Genomic DNA, 17,729 nt, shown 5'->3' with positions numbered 1-17,729 from the left:
ACAGTGGCCAAAAGCTGCTTGCAAAAATGACCTACATAAACATGAAACTCAGAAAAAACAGTCCTAAGATTACTAATTTGTAGATATGTCCATAGTGTATATTGATGATGCCTGTTTGCATAAGGAAAAAAAATTATAGGATAGCTATAGTATGATCTCTCTAGAAAAGAAAACAGGACTACTAAGCAATATAGTTTTTATTGATACTAAAGCTTTAGAACTACCAAAAACTTCTGTTTGTGTCTAGCTGCCATTTTTGGTTGGATTTTTGTTTGTTGTTGTTGTTTTGAGACAGAGACTCTCTATATAGCCCTGTCTGTCCTGAAACTCACTATATGGACTACAGTGGCCGCTAACTCACAGAGATCCACCTGCCTCTGCCTCTCAATGCTGGAATTAAAGGTGTGCGCCACCACACCAGGCTGTTACCATTTAAAGTGCTATATTCACCCTGCACTTGACTGACTGTTCTTTACTGATTCCCTCTATATGCAAAGCTGTTACGTGACCTCCAACAGCTCCTATATACTGTTTTGACCTGAAATGTATGTTGTATCTTCCAATAAGAATACATATCTTCAATGTACTTCATTTCTCTGAAATTATTGCTATTGTCGTTGTAGTTAGTTTATAAAGTTAACTTTTCCTCTTTGCTTTATATAGTTGGAAGGAGTTGAACCATCTGGGCAGCTTCAAAATATTGATGAAGAAGTTATCTCTTCTGCTTGCCGTCTTGTGTGTGAGTGGGCCCAGAAAGTGTTAAGCCAGCCATTTGACACAGTCTTGGAATTAGCCCACTTCCTTGTGAAGAGTCATTATATAGGCACCAAGTCAATGGCAGCTCTGACTGTGATGGCAGCGGCACCAGCAGGTATGGAAACTGACCGACCACGTTGCTCTATTTAGGGATGGTAGCAGGAGAGCTCGGGGCCAGTAGGATGGCACAGTACGTAAGGGCACTGGCTACAAGCCTCCTGATCTGAGTTCAAACCTCAGAACCTGCATGGTGGAGGAGATGACTGACTCCCCTCCTGCAGGTTGTCCTGTGACCTCTACAGGCAGTCCGTGGTGCGTGTGCACCCATGAATAAAAGTTTAAAGAATTCATTAATGAAGAATTTGACCAAAGAGCTCCATGAGTTCATTTTTACTCCAGTTTACATTAAACACAGATGTTTTATTAAGCCAACAAAATGAAAACTATTTTGTTATATTGTAGAGCTTAATCCTATACTTTTGTATACTGCTCTGCTGGAATAAACTATTTGAATTTCCCTATAATACTGTTTGTTTGTTTATGTGTTGATTGTTGGTTTTTTTTTGGGGGGGGGGCGGGTTTCTCTGTGTAACAGCGCTGGCTGTCCTGGAATTTGCTTTGTAGACCAGCCTGGCCTCAAACTCACAGGGACCCACCTGCTTTTGCCTCCCGAGTGCTGAGATTAAAGGCGTGTGCCACCACACCCAGCACTTTTAAAAGTTTAACATTTTAAATGGGCATTACACTCAAGACCAGTTATTATTCAGTTATTATTTTATCTGATCTTTGAAGCAAGCAAGAGAGAGAGCCATGTGAATTGTATTTTGTCACATATCAGGAAAGACAGTGTGCCTTAGAATTACTGTTCAAAGTTTGAAGAGGGAAATGATCCACCACTGCCCAGCAATACTTTTTTTCAATTTTTTTTAAAAAAAAAAAGGTGGCTGTTTTTAAATGTAAAGAATATTCTATGTGTCTAAATTAATTAGACGTTAAAAGTAAAATAAGATTAAATTTTAAAATTATGTGTTAGGCTTCTATCCCAGAAATTAAGCTTATAAATAAAAAAATCTTGAACACCGTGACTGATTACCTGGTTTCATAAATAATAAACTTTTTGAAGTAGTACTATAAAATAGCAAAAGTTTTGTTTTTATTTTGTTTGTTTTTAGACGGGGTCTCTATTGTATAGAGCCCAGGCTGTCCTGGGACTCATAATGTAGGCCAGGCTGACCTTGAACTCATAGAAACCCTCCTACCTCTGTCTCCAAGGTGTTTACCACACCTGGCTTCAAGAGAAATTTTTTTTAACTTATCTGTTTTTATTTTATGTACATTGGTGTTTTGCCCTCATGTATGTCTGTGTGAGGGTGTCGGGTCCCCTAGATCTGGAGTTACAGTTGTGAGCTGCCATGTGGATGCTAGGAATTGAACCCAGGTCCTCTGGAAGAATAGCCAGTGCCCTTAACTGCTGAGCCATCTCTCCAACCCAAGAAATTTTTTAAGGATGTTTAAGTGAGAATTTTAATTCAAAGAGAAATTTTTAGAACTGACAATTTTAGCAATTAATATTATTATTCAAATATCTGATACACTCCTAAATTAATAGCTGTGTGTATGGTATCAATTCTGATGGGAATTTTTAAATGCCTTATTTCAGTTTTACCTGAGGTTGTAGAGTGAATATATTACATTACTTTACTTTAGAAAATTATTTCTGTGAACAGAATATTAACACAAACTTGTTTTCCAAGATAATTCTTCTAAGTTAAAACTAAATATTTTTAAATCTGCAGTACATTTATCCTGAAAAGAATTACTGTTTGTGTGTGTGTGTGTGTGTGTGTGTGTGTGTGTGTGTGTGTGTGTGATCTCCTCACTTCACTACCAGTTGAGAACCAGTATCAGCAAAACAGCCTCTCACAGTAGCTAGTCATAGCTTTTCCTTCCTGAATATAAACTGTGTGAGACCAAACCTGACTTTTCACTTAGTTAGACTCACGCATGGTAGTGCTTATTAAGTCCAGTGTTTGTAGCTAAGTAGCTCACATACATGTTACCTCCCCTAATTTCCTTAGTAGGCTTGTGAAATAGGTGGTTTCACTCTAGGAAACAGACTTTGGGAGGTAAAATAGTTTATCCTTGGCCAGATAAGTAATGCAGCAAGGATTTAAATCCTGTTTGCCTATCTCCAAAGCCCCAGGTTGCCTCAGTTATTTCATACTACCTTCTTACCGTCTGGAAAAATAAGACTTTGAGGGGTGTGGAGCCTTCACTATCTCCACTGAGAGTGGGAAGGCACCTCTGTTGATAGGGCTTAGAGTTCTTATGGAGGAGGCAGCTCCATCTGTTTCCCATTCTTTGCAAGACTGACCAAAAGAGAATAAAAGAATTTTTGAGGAATAGGTGTGAAATGGAGAGATGGCTCGGCAGTTGAGAGCACATGGAGAGAACCTAGGTTCTATTCCCAGGACCCACGTGTCAGCTCTCAACCACGTAACTCCTGTCCCAGGAGATCTGAAGCCCTCTTCTGACCTTTGCAGGTACCAGGCGTACACATAATGCACATACAGGAAAACAAAACATTCATACACATAAAGTAATAAATCTTTAAAATGTACTAAAAATTATACATATGAAGAGGTGATTTCCATATTTAAAAGCAATTTATGGGGACATTGAACTTTTTACCAGTTATATCATTACTGAAAACTTTAAATCTCTTAAAATTTTGTTCTTAACTCAGTAAACTTTTAAAAGAATATTTATGATAAATATTTTCACCCTTTGAAGGTAAATTAATTTTTTTTTTTTATAGATACAGTCTCTGTCTTAAGAACAGGTTGTTACAAATGTCCTTTTTGTGAGTCAGCTGCTTGGAACTCATTCCTGTTCAGAGACTCTGGCAAGAGGACAAGACAGGAAGCTGTGAGCCATTGGCAGAGGTTTTACTGGGTGTGCAGGTGCTGGGAAGAAAGCTGAGACAGAGCCAGAGGAAGCCGTGAGGCTAAGTTCAACTAGGAAAAAACAATAATTACATGATTTAAAAGAAAGAGAGAAGATCCAAACTGAAGGATTGCCGACCAGATTGTGCAGAAGAGAGCTCCTGTGTCTTTCTGTCTTCCAGCCTTCCTCCCCTGCCCGCACCCAGTTGTAGCTTTAACTAGAGAGCTAAAGAGCAGGACGGGACAGAAGGCAAGGTGCCAGAGCAGGCTACCCTGCCCCTCCACAGCATACGGGAACTTCCTACTACCTTAGTGCCACTTCCCACGTACAGAACGAGCTTTGTAAAAGGGCTTTTGTTACATACTCAGTTTTCTTAACATTGATCTTGCTTTTTTTTTTTCCTGCTATCTTGCTACTCTATTTAATAGTTTTCTTAGTAACACTTTTCAAAATGCCTTAACATTAGAAATTCTGCTTCTTAATTCCTCTAGGTCACACTGGAATAACCATAAAGTAACAATTAAAATAATGGTTCATATTTTTGTGAATTTCTGGTAAGATTAAAAACTTGTTTTCCCCACATAAATTTTTCTAGGCTATGGAGTGGTTTTAGTGAATATTTATTAGGTTATCCTTATGGGCTGAATATTAAAATTATGAAATGTATTAATTTCATCCTAATTACAGAAAGGGATAGGAAAACTTGCTGTCATCTAATACAATGTAAAAATGCTCTGTTGGCATGCATTTTTGTTAGTGTCCCCAAATTTATGATATAGCTAATCTTTTAAAATTGTTTGCCATTGTTTACTTAACTGAAACTGTCCTGGTCAAATCGTATTTTAGGATGTCAAAATCTTGCTGACAAATATTTATAAATGAAAGTCTATTACTTTGCTTTGTAACTAAGATGTGAATTACAATGTGCTGGCTTAGTTGTTTTTCCTGTAGCTAGCTAGCTACATACTCAAACTGAGTAATGCGGTTTTCCACAAGAGCCAGCATTTATTTTAGCTTTCCTTTGTGTTTATTTTCAGGACTCAAAGGAATTCCCCAGCCCTCTGCTTTTATACCTACAGCTGAAAGTAATTCTTTTCAACCTCAAGTAAAGACTTTGCCATCTCCGATTGATGCTAAGCAACAGTTGCAACGGAAAATTCAAAAAAAGCAGCAAGAACAGAAACTACAATCCCCATTGCCAGGAGAATCCTCAGCAAAAAAACCAGAAGGCACTACAGCTAATGGAGTGGCTAATCTACCCAATGGAAACCCTGCTATCCTTTCTCCCCAGCCCATTGGAATCGTGGTGGCAGCTGTCCCTAGTCCCATTCCGGTAATAGTATTACTAGAGTTTGGCCTTACTGAGATGCTGAGAAGTCATTTATTTTATTAGAAGTGGCAGGTGAGAAGGCAAGGGTATATGTAGCTATAATCATAAGCTGGCTTTATGACCAGACTCCCCTTCGGTCGTTTTTCTTTCATTTTAGTGTGTATTGCTGATGAAAAGCAAACTGTAAACCTAACAGAAGGGAAGATAGAAAGGATGAAGATTTGTAAGGTGTGCATATAACCAGTCAGAACTTGAGTAAGAATAAATCCATTTCGAAGTTGTTTTATCTCAGGCTGAGTCAAGAAAATATAATCAGCCGGGCGGTAGTGGCATACGCCTTTAATCCCAGCACTCGGGAAGCAGAGGCAGGTGGATCTCTGTGAGCTTGAGGCCAGCCTGGGCTACAGAGTGAGTTCCAGGAAAGGCACAATGCTACACAAAGAAACCCTGTCTCAAAAAACAAAAAGAAAAAAAATATAACCATAAACTTTTGAGAGCCTAAATGTTCTGAATATTGAAGTAGATCAAATTAGAATATAGTGTTAGTGATTTTATAATTTAATGTGAGCCTGCTTCTGCGGTTAGCTGGGTAGATTTAGGAGTAGAATATTGTTAGTGATTTTATAATTTAATGTGAGCCTGCTTCTGCGGTTAGCTGGGTAGATTTAGGAGTAGAATATTGTTCAGGTTACTATCACAACTAACATAGTAAAGGGATTTTTCAAATGCAAGTGTATCTTTCTAAAGTAAAGTAATAACCTTACATTATTATTGGTATTATTATTAAGGGAATATTTTCTCTTATTTTTCTTCTCCATATAAGTATCTTTATCATTGCTATTCCATTAAAACTTCAAATAGCTGATATCTATATTGTCCCCTGAGGAACAGACTTCAGGAGATCTCAATTTTGTCTCGGACCTCCTTATCCTTGGTAGTGTTTAAGGCTCTGAACGTCCCCCTCGGGGTGAGCTGTCTTCTTAGAACAGATTCCAGTAGATACTTTACCTTTCTTCATGATTGTAGCTCTTCTCCCTGTAACCTCATTAACCCACTAGTTAGGCAAGTATTTATCATAGGTATGAAGTATTTTGTTCTGTCAACTGGTAAGTAACCTAGTTTTCCCCTGTGTATTACTGTTTCATAACTTTGTTGCATTATGGCTCTATTTGTTAGCACATTTGTGGGTCTACTTATATACAGAATGACCCCATAGAACTCTCTTCTAACATTAAAACTACCTTACTTCTTCTTAATTAACACTTAATAAATCCTTTAATACTATGTAGATGTACAACATACTGTTGTAACCTAGACCTATTAAAATGGACTTCGTGTTTTCTACGTTTTTGCAGGTCCAGAGGACCAGGCAGTTAGTAACTTCACCAAGTCCAATGAGTTCTCCTGATGGCAAGGTTCTTCCTCTCAATGTGCAGGTGGTCACTCAGCACATGCAGTCTGTGAAACAGACACCAAAGACTCCTCAGAACGTTCCAGCCAGTCCTGGTGGGGACCGTTCTGCCCGCCACCGCTACCCTCAGATCTTACCCAAGCCAGCAAACACCAGTGCACTCACCATCCGCTCACCTACAACTGTGCTCTTTACTAGCAGTCCCATCAAAACTGCTGTTGTACCTGCATCGCACATGAGCTCTCTAAATGTGGTGAAAATGACAACAATATCCCTCACACCCAGTAACAATAATGCCCCCCTTAAACACTCTGCCTCAGTCAGCAGTGCTACTGGAACAACAGAAGAATCAAGGAGCGTTCCTCAGATCAAGAATGGCTCTGTCGTTTCCCTTCAGTCTCCTGGGTCTAGGGCCAGCAGCACTGGGGGAACTTCTGCTGTGGAAGTCAAAATGGAACCAGAAGGTTCATCAGATGAGCATCCTCTGCAGTGCCAAGAGAACTCGGAGGGGACTAAAGCTCCCCTAACAACACCTAGTGCCCTTTGGGGGCAGAAAAGTAACACAGATGGAGCAGTACCGAAACCTTCCAACGAAGGTGTCATTGAAGTCAAAGCAACTAAGGTCTGTGACCAGAGGACCAAATGTAAAAGTCGCTGTAATGAAATTCTGCCAGGCATCTCGGCAGGCAATAATCAAAGCACTGCTACTCTCTCGGTTGCTACTCAGAACTTCACCAGCACCAGCTCACCATCTAATGGTGACGCAGCAAATAAAGACCCTAAATTATGCACTAAAAGTCCAAGAAAACGACTGTCTGCCACACTGCAAGAGTCTCAGGTGCCCCCTGTAAAGAAACCAATTGTGGAACAGCTTTCTGCAGTTACCATAGAAGGTCAGAAACCAGGTACTGTCCAGAAGGACCAAAAGGTGCCACCTTCAGGGAGAACAGAAAGTCCAACAGCAGGTGCTCAGATGCCTAACAAGGTGTCAGTCAGTGTTGGTTCCCACGTTACAGACGATCAGCCCTTGAACCCTACTCTTGTTGCCAGTGAATCAGTTCTGGAGCAGCAAACGACACCTTCATCGTCTCCAGATGTAAAAGTAAAACTTGAAGGGAGTGTCTTTCTCTTGGACCATGAGTCAAAATCAGATGGCAGCTTTAATCCTAACGAATGGCAACAAGTTCCTAAGGATTCTGACTTCATAGCTGCCAGCTGTGAACAGCAGCAAGATATTAGTGTTATGACAATGCCTGAGCATTCTGATATCCATGATTTAGAGAAGTCTGTATGGGAATTAGAAGGACTGCCACAGGACTCATACAGCCAGCAGCTACATAGCCGGATCCCAGAATCTTCTTTGAATCAAATACAAGCACAGTCTTCAGATCAGTTACCATTGCAGTCCGAACTGAAAGAGTTTGAGTCTTCTGTTTCCCAGACAAATGAAAGCTACTTCCCTTTTGATGATGAACTTACACAAGATAGCATTGTAGAAGAGCTGGTGCTAATGGAGCAGCAGATGTCAATGAATAATTCCCATTCTTATGGTAACTGCTTGGGAATGACCCTTCAGAGTCAGTCAGTAACTCCAGGAGCTCCAATGTCATCTCATGCTTCCAGCACCCACTTCTATCACCCAATCCATAGCAATGGCACTCCAATTCACACACCTACACCCACACCCACTCCTACACCAACCCCAACCCCAACCCCAACTCCAACATCTGAAATGATTGCTGGGTCTCAGAGTCTATCACGGGAGAGCCCTTGCTCCAGGCTTGCCCAGACAACACCTGTGGATAGTGCTTTAGGAAGTAGCCGACACACACCCATTGGTACTCCGCATTCTAATTGCAGCAGTAGCGTCCCTCCAAGCCCTGTTGAATGCAGGAATCCATTTGCATTCACCCCAATAAGCTCCAGTATGGCTTATCATGATGCCAGCATTGTCTCAAGCAGTCCTGTGAAACCAATGCAAAGACCCATGGCCACACACCCTGATAAAACCAAGCTTGAATGGATGAATAATGGGTATGGTGGGGTTGGTAATTCATCAGTTTCTGGCCATGGCATTCTCCCAAGCTATCAGGAACTAGTAGAAGATCGTTTCAGGAAACCCCATGCCTTTGCTGTGCCTGGACAGTCATACCAGTCTCAGTCCAGACACCATGACACTCACTTTGGTCGTTTGACTCCCGTCTCTCCTGTGCAGCATCAAGGTGCCACTGTAAACACCAACAAGCAGGAAGGGTTTGCAGTCCCTGCTCCTCTTGATAACAAAGGAACGAATTCATCTGCCAGCAACAACTTCAGGTGCCGGAGTGTGAGCCCTGCTGTCCATCGTCAACGGAATCTTAGTGGAAGCACCCTCTATCCTGTGTCTAATATCCCACGGTCTAATGTAACCCCCTTTGGAAGTCCAGTAACCCCAGAAGTTCATGTTTTCACAAATGTTCACACAGATGCATGTGCCAACAACATAGCTCAAAGAAGTCAGTCAGTTCCCTTGACTGTCATGATGCAGACAGCTTTCCCAAACGCTCTGCAGAAGCAAACAAACAGTAAAAAAATCACTAATGTTTTGTTGAGTAAACTCGATTCTGACAATGATGATGCAGTGAGAGGTTTGGGAATGAACAACGTGCCCTCCAATTATACAGCCCGAATGAATCTCACTCAGATTTTGGAAACGTCCTCTGTTTTTCCTAGTGCCAATTCACAAAATATGATCGATTCCAGCACTTCTGTTTATGAATTCCAAACACCATCTTACCTCACCAAAAGTAATAGCACCGATCAGATCAGTTTTTCTCCTGGAGATAATCAAGCACAATCTGAAATTGGAGAACAGCAGTTAGATTTCAGTAGCACTGTTAAAGACCTGTTGAGTGGAGACAACCTGCAAACCAGCCAGCAGCTGGGAGGTCAGGGAGCATCTGAGCTCACCAGCACTGCATCCGATTTCCCTAGCGACATCAGGTTGTCTTCTGACCTCTCAGGCAGCATCAATGATTTGAACACCTTAGACCCAAATCTACTGTTTGATCCAGGTCGTCAGCAGGGACAGGATGATGAAGCCACACTGGAAGAATTAAAGAATGACCCACTGTTTCAACAGATTTGCAGTGAGTCAATGAACTCTATGACTTCATCAGGTTTTGAATGGATAGAAAGCAAGGACCATCCTACTGTTGAAATGTTGGGATAAATTGTGTTTTATAATATGTAGCACACTGTATCTAAAGACATATGTATTGTATTTGTCTTAATGGAAGTGCCTCCCGCAGCAGAAACACTATTAATTGTGACATTTTAAAAGCGTTTGCTGCAGAAGTGGTTTCTTCTTCAGTAGGAAATGGTTAGACTTGCCTCAGTTCTGGACAAGTTTCTGAAGACAGTAGGCTGTAGAGCAAGTATTAGGTTTTAAATTTTATAATGTTCCCCATTTAATCACATTTGCTAGTAAAGAATCCAGCTTTTTACAAGAGCATTCTGGGTTTTTATTTTATATAAGTTTATTTTAATTCATCAGTTGATCTACAAAGAATTTAAAAGAAACCATCCATTTTTAGTCATAGGCTGTTTTGTTGTTGGCATTATCTTTTAGGTATGAAATCATAGCTAAGGTAAACTGTAGGCAAGAGAGTCTTCCTTAAAACAGGGATAATATTCAGGTTATTATAAATATTTAAGCTTGAAACATGAAGCTACTGTAGGATGAGAAATCTCTGTAGGACTTTCTGGGGCTTTGGTACCATTTACTCCCACAATGAAGGGCTTATGTAGGAGAAAATAATGGAAAACAAATGTTAATTTAAGGAAAGTAAAAGCTGCACTAAAATTTTAAGAGGAAAACTAGTAGCCATTTATTTGTGACATTGCATTAGTCCAGTTTTAAAAGGTGGCTTTTAAAATGGAGCTCTCTAGCTCACACACTTTGGCTCTCCTCTCTTCCTGTCCCTCCCACTCCCACTCCAGTTCCCCCTCCCTCTTCCTCTCCTTCCCTCCCCTTCCCATTTCTTACACACACACACACACACACACACACACACACACACACACACACTAGACATTGAAATTTAATAGCAGAAGTACAAGCATGTTAGGAAACTGTCTCGTGTTTTATTATTTGCTTGTTGAGATTGGAGTGTTAGAAGGGCAGTAGAGGCTTTTTCTTAGTTTCTTCACCATAGCTCTGTGTACATACTGAAGTTCTACTACAGACTGACTTTGATGCTGTCGCCATGGTGTCCTTTAGTGATCGGCTTTCCTCAGCTTGCTCACTCCCTCGCTTCTCGGAATGTAGTAATGCAGTTTGATCATGGATCCTTTGCAGAACACCAAGCAGGAAAGAGATAATGTTAAGAGCCCAGCAAAAAAGCATTTCCTCATGTGAGGTGTAGCCTCAGACCTTTGTATCTCTGATAAAACAAAGTGGGTGATAATAGTACTTGAAGAAGAGGAGCATTTTATTACTTGCTTAACTTATTTATTGTGATGGACACAGTTGCAAAAGAAGTAAAGCACTCAGGATTTGTTTTAAAGTGTTTCTCTATGGCTCCCATTTTGGTTTATGAATAGTATTTATGAATTTCATGTTAACACAAAACTAGTGGGCAGCTTCATTTAAGTGAGTTTCAAGATAATTTTCAAAGAGATTAAAGTTAACCTTAAGTTCTTAAAAGCTAACATGAAACCATTCACTGTACTCTCCTGAACCTAGCCAAACTTTTCTTTACCTTAATTCAAAAATAAATCAGAAGACTGCAATCTGAATATTAAACAAATATAATGGAAGAGTTAATTTAATAAGGGTCCATTGTTCAACAGGTTTGAAGAGTAGGGTATTAACATATTCTAATAAATCAATGGTGCTAGAGTTGGCTCAGAGGTTTATCTATGGATATGTCCTAGTTACTGGCATATGTGTGTGTTTGCTGTTAATTTGGTTTAATGATTTGTTAGGTTTTTTTTTTTCTTGATACTAGTTATTTCTTCACTGTACATTGAGACACAGCACTACTGCACACCAAAGTATGTAATACCCAAAGGAGACTGTGTGATTTCTTCTAACAGATGATGGGAGCCTTTCTCAGTGAGATACTCTGAAAAGGAGACTTTGAGGCCATTCTAATCCCTGTTTACATTGTTAGCTTCCTACTAATATAAAAATAATGGAAATCTTTTTTGATAAAAAAAAAAAAAAGTATAGAGACTGGAGGATTTTTAAACCCCCCCTGTACAGTATTGCAGCAAACTCTTTAAATTTGGCTGAATTCGTCCAGCAAACTTTTTGGGGTTCATATATTGCACTAAATTTGTTGAACCTGTGGTAGGCACATCTCTTAGGATAAATGCAACCAGTACAGTCCACAGATTAAAATTTTTAAATGTGTTTCATTATGAAAAGACAAAATATCATCAAAGTGACAGATGAAATTGTCTTATGTAGCAATGTGCACTGATCTCAATGAGATATTTCTATTTCTTATTCTCTTACATGAGAATATTACAGCAGGAAGAATTTAGTTTGCTTCACCATGTTAATACATGATCACAAAATGTGCATGAGTGTTCTTGACTTATCTTGTACAGTACTAGGTAATCCTGTAACCACTTTTTTTCCCCTCTTGGCTGTATTGAAACTGGCTCTGTGTTAACCAGGTGAGCATAGTTATTCACAGGTTATTTTGCTTTTTTAATGTTTACTAATTCTGCTTAGTTGTTGTTGAATATGTTCTTTTCTTGGGTTTTTTTTTTTTCATTGTTTTGATGTTTGAAACATTTTGCATACTGTTTTATCATGATAAGACTTCATGAAGTAAATACTTTTGCATATAATTGCAATAAGCACTGACTTTTGAACTGAGCAGGAAGGAGCGTGTTTTGTGCAGTGCATCTGAGGTTCAGATAACAGTCTTGTACTACAGTGTGCTTACTACACCAGAGGCGACAAGAGCAAGCCCTGTTGTGTGTCTCATTTAGTGCAGAGTCAGACCCCGGTGCTTTGTTGTCTGTTGTACCTGCTGAGATTACAGTAGTGGAACATCGCAGTAGCATTTCAGTTCTCTTTTTTTATTAAAAGTGCTCAAATTGTTTTTTAAATGTTTTCAAAAACAATTAAAAACGTTTTATATTATACTGACTGGATGTTAAGATGATTTATGGGATGTATTTTTATGAGCAATTTGCCATTTTATAAATATGTACCTGATGCTGTATTGAACTGGTGAAATGGGGGGGGGGGTACAATTCAAAACATGCCACATCTCTGCTGATCCAAAGGAACTGACTGCTTGCTCTTTCTCCATTCTCTGGAATTGTGTTATTCACTTGAGATTTTGTTGCCAATGGTACATGGCATAGAGTTTGTGTTATCAAAAAGGCCATCTTTTTGTTTGTTCTTTCACGTGATATTTGCTTTCAGTTGTTAGGTTGGGGCCTATCTAGGTTGCTGTATTTCAGGAGCATTGAATACAAACATGAAAATCTTCAAGTCCCAGATATGTTAAGATGTACAGAAATTGTAAGCCAGGACACAGGCCATGGCTCTACAAAGAGGCAGAAGACATCAGAAACTTCAGCTCCTACAAAGGGAACCAGAGTCTAGGATGGAATTTGGTTACTTTGATACAGAATCAGCAAGAACCAGCATCTGGGACTATAACATCTCCTAGACATGGTCTGGGTAAAACAACCTCCTTCCCTGTATGTGCAGATCTTTGAATAGCTGACAGCCCTCAGCTAGAGCCCTGAGGTTAGACAGGTAAAAGCAGTCACAAAGTCAGTGAAAACAGCAAGGAAGGGGAGTAAAATACAGGGAGACTCCCACATTAGGCAGGGGGCAGTCACAAAGGAGAGTGAAGACTGAGAAAGGAGGGGGGTGAACTATATAGGAAGGCTCCCCACATAGATGAACCTACAAACCAAAACTCCAAAGCACTTGAAAATGGAAGTAACCCTGGAAAAGATCAGTCTCTCAAGACAAAAGCAATGAACTGTAGCTAGAGTTTTCTTGCCTTGCCCACAGTCAGGACAAACCTTTGTCACCCGCCAGTCCCACAGCTGCTCAGATCCAACCAAGTAAACACAGAGACTTATATTGCTTACAAGCTGTATGGCCGTGGCAGGCTTCTTGCTAACTGTTCTTATAGCTTAAATTTCCACAAATCTATACCTTGCCACATGGCTCGTGGCTTACCGGCATCTTCACATGTGCTTGTCCTGGCAGCAACTGGCAGTGACTCCTTCTGCCTCCCTGTTCTTTTATTTCTCCTCTCTGTTAGTTCCGCCTATACTTCCTGCATAGGCACAGCCAATCAGTGTTTCATTTATTGGCCAATCAGAGCAACTTGACATACAGACCATCCCACAGCACAGCCAAGTGCAGACCATCTCAGACACCTGCACTCAGGCCCGAGGTCCTAATCATCCTCTATGCAGACCTGCTGGGTAACGCCATGAGGAACCCGAGAACGGGCTCCCATAGGACATACAGAACATCCCACAGGACATACAGAACATCCCACAGCAATGAACCACCTGGATGTTACTTGAAGTATGATGTACAAAACTGCCTCAAGCTGTAAGGAAATTTAGCTAAAACTGCCTCAAGCCGTAGGGAAATTTAGCTGTTCTCTTAAAAATTTTAGTGTCAAAAGTCGTACCCTATAGCCCCAACCACTGGGGTGGTAAGGCAGGACGATTTCCTCAGCCTCGGAGCTTGCGATGAGTTTGCAATGTATGGAGACTTCAGCACTTCAGCTCTGGAAAGTAGAGCTGCAGACAGAAGCTCAAGGAGTTAGCTCACTCACTGGTTGGTTTGCACAGCCAGCTCTGGTCTCTGTGTTTTCAGTTCTTTGATCATCAGTTCGCTTTTGTGTTCCTCATAGTCACTGTGGTTTCTGTAGCTTAATTATGTCCTCCTTCATCCCAAGGATAGTAACAGCAGTTCTTACTGCCTTTATCAGAGAAAAATCCAGAATTCCCCAGTTAGTCATTCTACACACCATCCTAGTCTCACTGGACAAGCAAAAACCTAAAAAGCCAATTTGCTAGATTATTGGTTTATTATTCAAGGTTGGAAGAGGAGCATGCTTCCTGTGGCATGTGGTTATCTATTGGGCCATTGAGATGGTTCAGCAGGTAAAGGTAGCTACCCCCAGTCTAAGTTCAGTTACCAGGACCCAAGTAGTGAAAAGACAATGATTCTACAACATGTCTACTGTGGTGGACATGTACACACACAAAATAAATAAATATACTGTAATTTTAGATTTCATAACATAAAAATATCAAGGATGAGCTAAAAAGATGGCTCAAGTTAAGAGCACTGGCTGCTCTTCAAAGGTCCTGAGTTCAATTCCCAGTAACCACATGGTGGCTCACAACCATTTGGTGCCCTCTTCTGGCCTGCAGGAACACATGCAGGCCAAACACTGTATACATAATAAATAAATCTTTTTAAAAAAAAAAAATCGGGGTTAGGGATTTAGCTCAGTGGTAGAGCGCTAGGAAGCGCAAGGCCCTGGGTTCGGTCCTCAGCTCTGGAAAAAAAAAAAAAGAAAAGAAAAAAAAATCAAGGACTTCATCTTTGGGAGGAGACCATTAGTGGTCAAAAGGAAGACAACAGCTGAGTAAGATCAATGAGAATTTTAAGTATTTATTTTTATGTGTGTGCATGTGCATATGTACATCCATCCATGTGTGCTGGTGCTCACAGAGCCCAAAGGAGAATGTTGGTTCTCCAAGAGCTAGAGTCACATGGTGTTGGGAACTGAGCCTGGGACCTGAAAGAGCAGTAGGCCTGCTCGTAAATTGCTCAGCCATCTTTCCAGCTTCTTAAGATACTGAGCCCACTTTTGGAGAGCTCAAAGCCTGGTAAGGAATTAATTACAAAGTCGGCTGTATAACAAGCTGTGGAGGAGAAGAGGAGAGAGAAGGCAAACATGAGGCTAAAAGTTTTTGTTTGATTTTGGTTTTTCAAGACTGTTTCTTTGTGTAGCCTTGGCTGACCTTGGAACTAGCTCTAAACCAGGTTGGCCTTTAACTCATAGAGATCTATCTACCTGCCCCTGCCTCCAGAGTACTGGAATTAAAGGCATCTGCCACACTGCAGGGCTTTTTTGGTTGGTGGTTGGTTGGTTGGTTGGTTGGTTTCTTGAGAGGCCAAAGGTTCTTAAGGCTTCATTTAGAAGTTCACTGGTATAAGCTGTTAACTGCTGTCCACCCTCCTCTATAAACTGACAAATTGGGTATTATTCTCATAGCTACAAATCGTCTCAGTTCCTATTACTGCAGTAGACCACTTCTTATTAAATACATATAATAAACAGCATATTACAAGTTTGTTAATTGAATCATATACAATGTAAAGTTTTTTTTAATGTATTCCTGCTCTAGAGTTAATAATCTTACAGGAGAAGGAAGTGAAGACAAAGACTTTCAAGAAAGACTTCCCGGATGGGCAATGGTGACACACACCTTTAATCCCAGTACTGCAGAGGCAGACAGATCTCTGTGAGTTTGAGACCAGCCTGGTCTACAAAGAGTTCTAGCCATGCTGTGGTGGCAAACACCTTTAATCCCAGCACTTGGGAGGCAGGGCCATGTAGATCTCTGAGTTCGAGGCCAGCCTGGTCTACAGAGCGAGATCCAGGACAGAAACCAAAACTACACAGGGAAACCCTGTCTCAAAAAAAAAAAAAAAAAAAAAAAAAAAAAAAAAAAAAAAAAAAAAAAACAACAGGCTGGAGAGATGGCTCAGTGGTTAAGAGCACTGACTGCTCTTCCAGAGGTCCTGAGTTCAATTCCCAGCAGCCACATGGTGGCTCACAACCACTTGTAATGAGATCTGGTGCCTTCTGGTCTGCAGGCATACATGCAGGTAGAGTACTGTATACATAATAAATAAATCTTTAGGGGCTGGAGAGATGGCTCAGAGGTTAAGAGCACTGACTGTTCTTCCAAAGGTCCTGAGTTCAATTCCCAGCAACCACATGGTGGCTCACAGCCATCTGTAAGGAGATCTGGCGCCCTCTTATGGCCTGCAGTCATATAAATAAATCTTTAAAAAAATAAAAATAAAAAAGAGAGTTAGTTCTAGGACAACCAAAGCTATTGCACAGAGAAACCCTATCTCAGAAAACCAAAAAAAAAAAAAAAAAAAAAAAACTTTCTCTTAGAAGTACTTTTTCTTGGAGAGAAGGGGAAACAGTTGTTGTTTTGTTGTTGTTGTTGTTGTTTTGTTTTTTTGAGACAGGGTTTTTCTGTGTAGCTTTGCGCCTTTCCTGGAACTCACTTGGTAGCCCAGGCTGGCCTCGAACTCACAAAGATCCGCCTGCCTTTGCCTCCCGAGTGCTGGGATTAAAGGCGTGCACCACCACCGCCCAGCTGGAAAACAGTTTTTAATAAGTAAAAAAGTCTATCATAAAGAATGGCCTTGCTGCCCTGTGTTGAGTATTTCTTTGCATTAGGTCCTATACTAAATATTTCACATATGTTCTCACTTCCTGATAACAGCCCTGAAAGAATAATTGCTTTTCACCTGAGAAGATTGTATTTCAGAGATGAAATGACGAAGGTGCCAGGGACAGTAGGAGGTAGGACCAGAGCAGCCTCCATCTTAAAGCCCGGTCTGTACCTTACGCGGTACACAACAAGGTGCTCGCTCACACTACCTGCTGCAGTCATCGAGCAGCTGGCTCCTTTGAAGTTCATTCCACTTTAAAAAATAAGAATGAGTTGACTTTTATGACTGGTATTTCTCTTCGTTCTTCTGCCTTCCAACCTTCTTTATTTTTTTCCTCATTGCCTTTAGATTTTACTTGTGGTTTCTTTTTCTTTTCTTTCTTTCTTTCTTTCTTTCTTTTTCTTTTCTTTTTTTTTTTTTTTTTTTTTTGTTGTTGTTTTTAAGATTTATTTATTATGTATACATTGTTCTGCCTGCATGTGTCCCTGCAGGTCAGAAGAGGGCACCAGATCTCATTACAGATGGTTGGGAGCCACCATGTGGGTGCTGGGAGTTGAACTCAGGACCTGTGGAAGAACAGCCAGTGCTCTTAACCGCTGAGCCATCTCTCCAGCCCCATATTTTTCTGGTTTTTTGTTGTTTGTAAAGATTTTTCTTTTTTTAATTTTACATGTATGAGTCTTGCCTGAATGTCTGTCCACAGAGGCTAGAAGAGAGCATTGGGTTTCCCTAGAACTAGAGGTTCAGGTGGTTGTGAGCTGCCATACAGGGAGCCAAACCTGGGTCCTTTTTAAGAGCAAGTGCTCTTAACT

At 40.5% G+C, this 17,729-nt stretch overlaps 1 protein-coding gene across 2 annotated transcripts in view; it reads left to right on the top strand.

The window, feature by feature from the left end:
* The window catches only part of Rfx7 (regulatory factor X7), a 97,684-nt gene extending 85,099 nt beyond the window's left edge, over positions 1–12,585 (top strand). For both annotated transcript variants that reach the window (XM_028865435.2, XM_028865442.2), the window contains exons 8-10: positions 664–871; positions 4,740–5,035; positions 6,388–12,585. In XM_028865435.2, coding sequence (XP_028721268.1) covers positions 664–871; positions 4,740–5,035; positions 6,388–9,654 — 3,771 coding nt within the window. In that variant the 3' untranslated portion in view covers positions 9,655–12,585. The remainder of the gene's footprint in view (positions 1–663; positions 872–4,739; positions 5,036–6,387) is intronic.
* The last annotated feature ends 5,144 nt before the right edge of the window (positions 12,586–17,729 follow it).

Source organism: Peromyscus leucopus, chromosome 7 (assembly GCF_004664715.2).
Source record: "Peromyscus leucopus breed LL Stock chromosome 7, UCI_PerLeu_2.1, whole genome shotgun sequence".
Classification (NCBI taxonomy): domain Eukaryota; kingdom Metazoa; phylum Chordata; class Mammalia; order Rodentia; family Cricetidae; genus Peromyscus; species Peromyscus leucopus.
The sequence above is the reverse complement of the archived record's forward strand: the minus strand, read 5'-3'. Positions and strand labels throughout refer to the sequence as shown.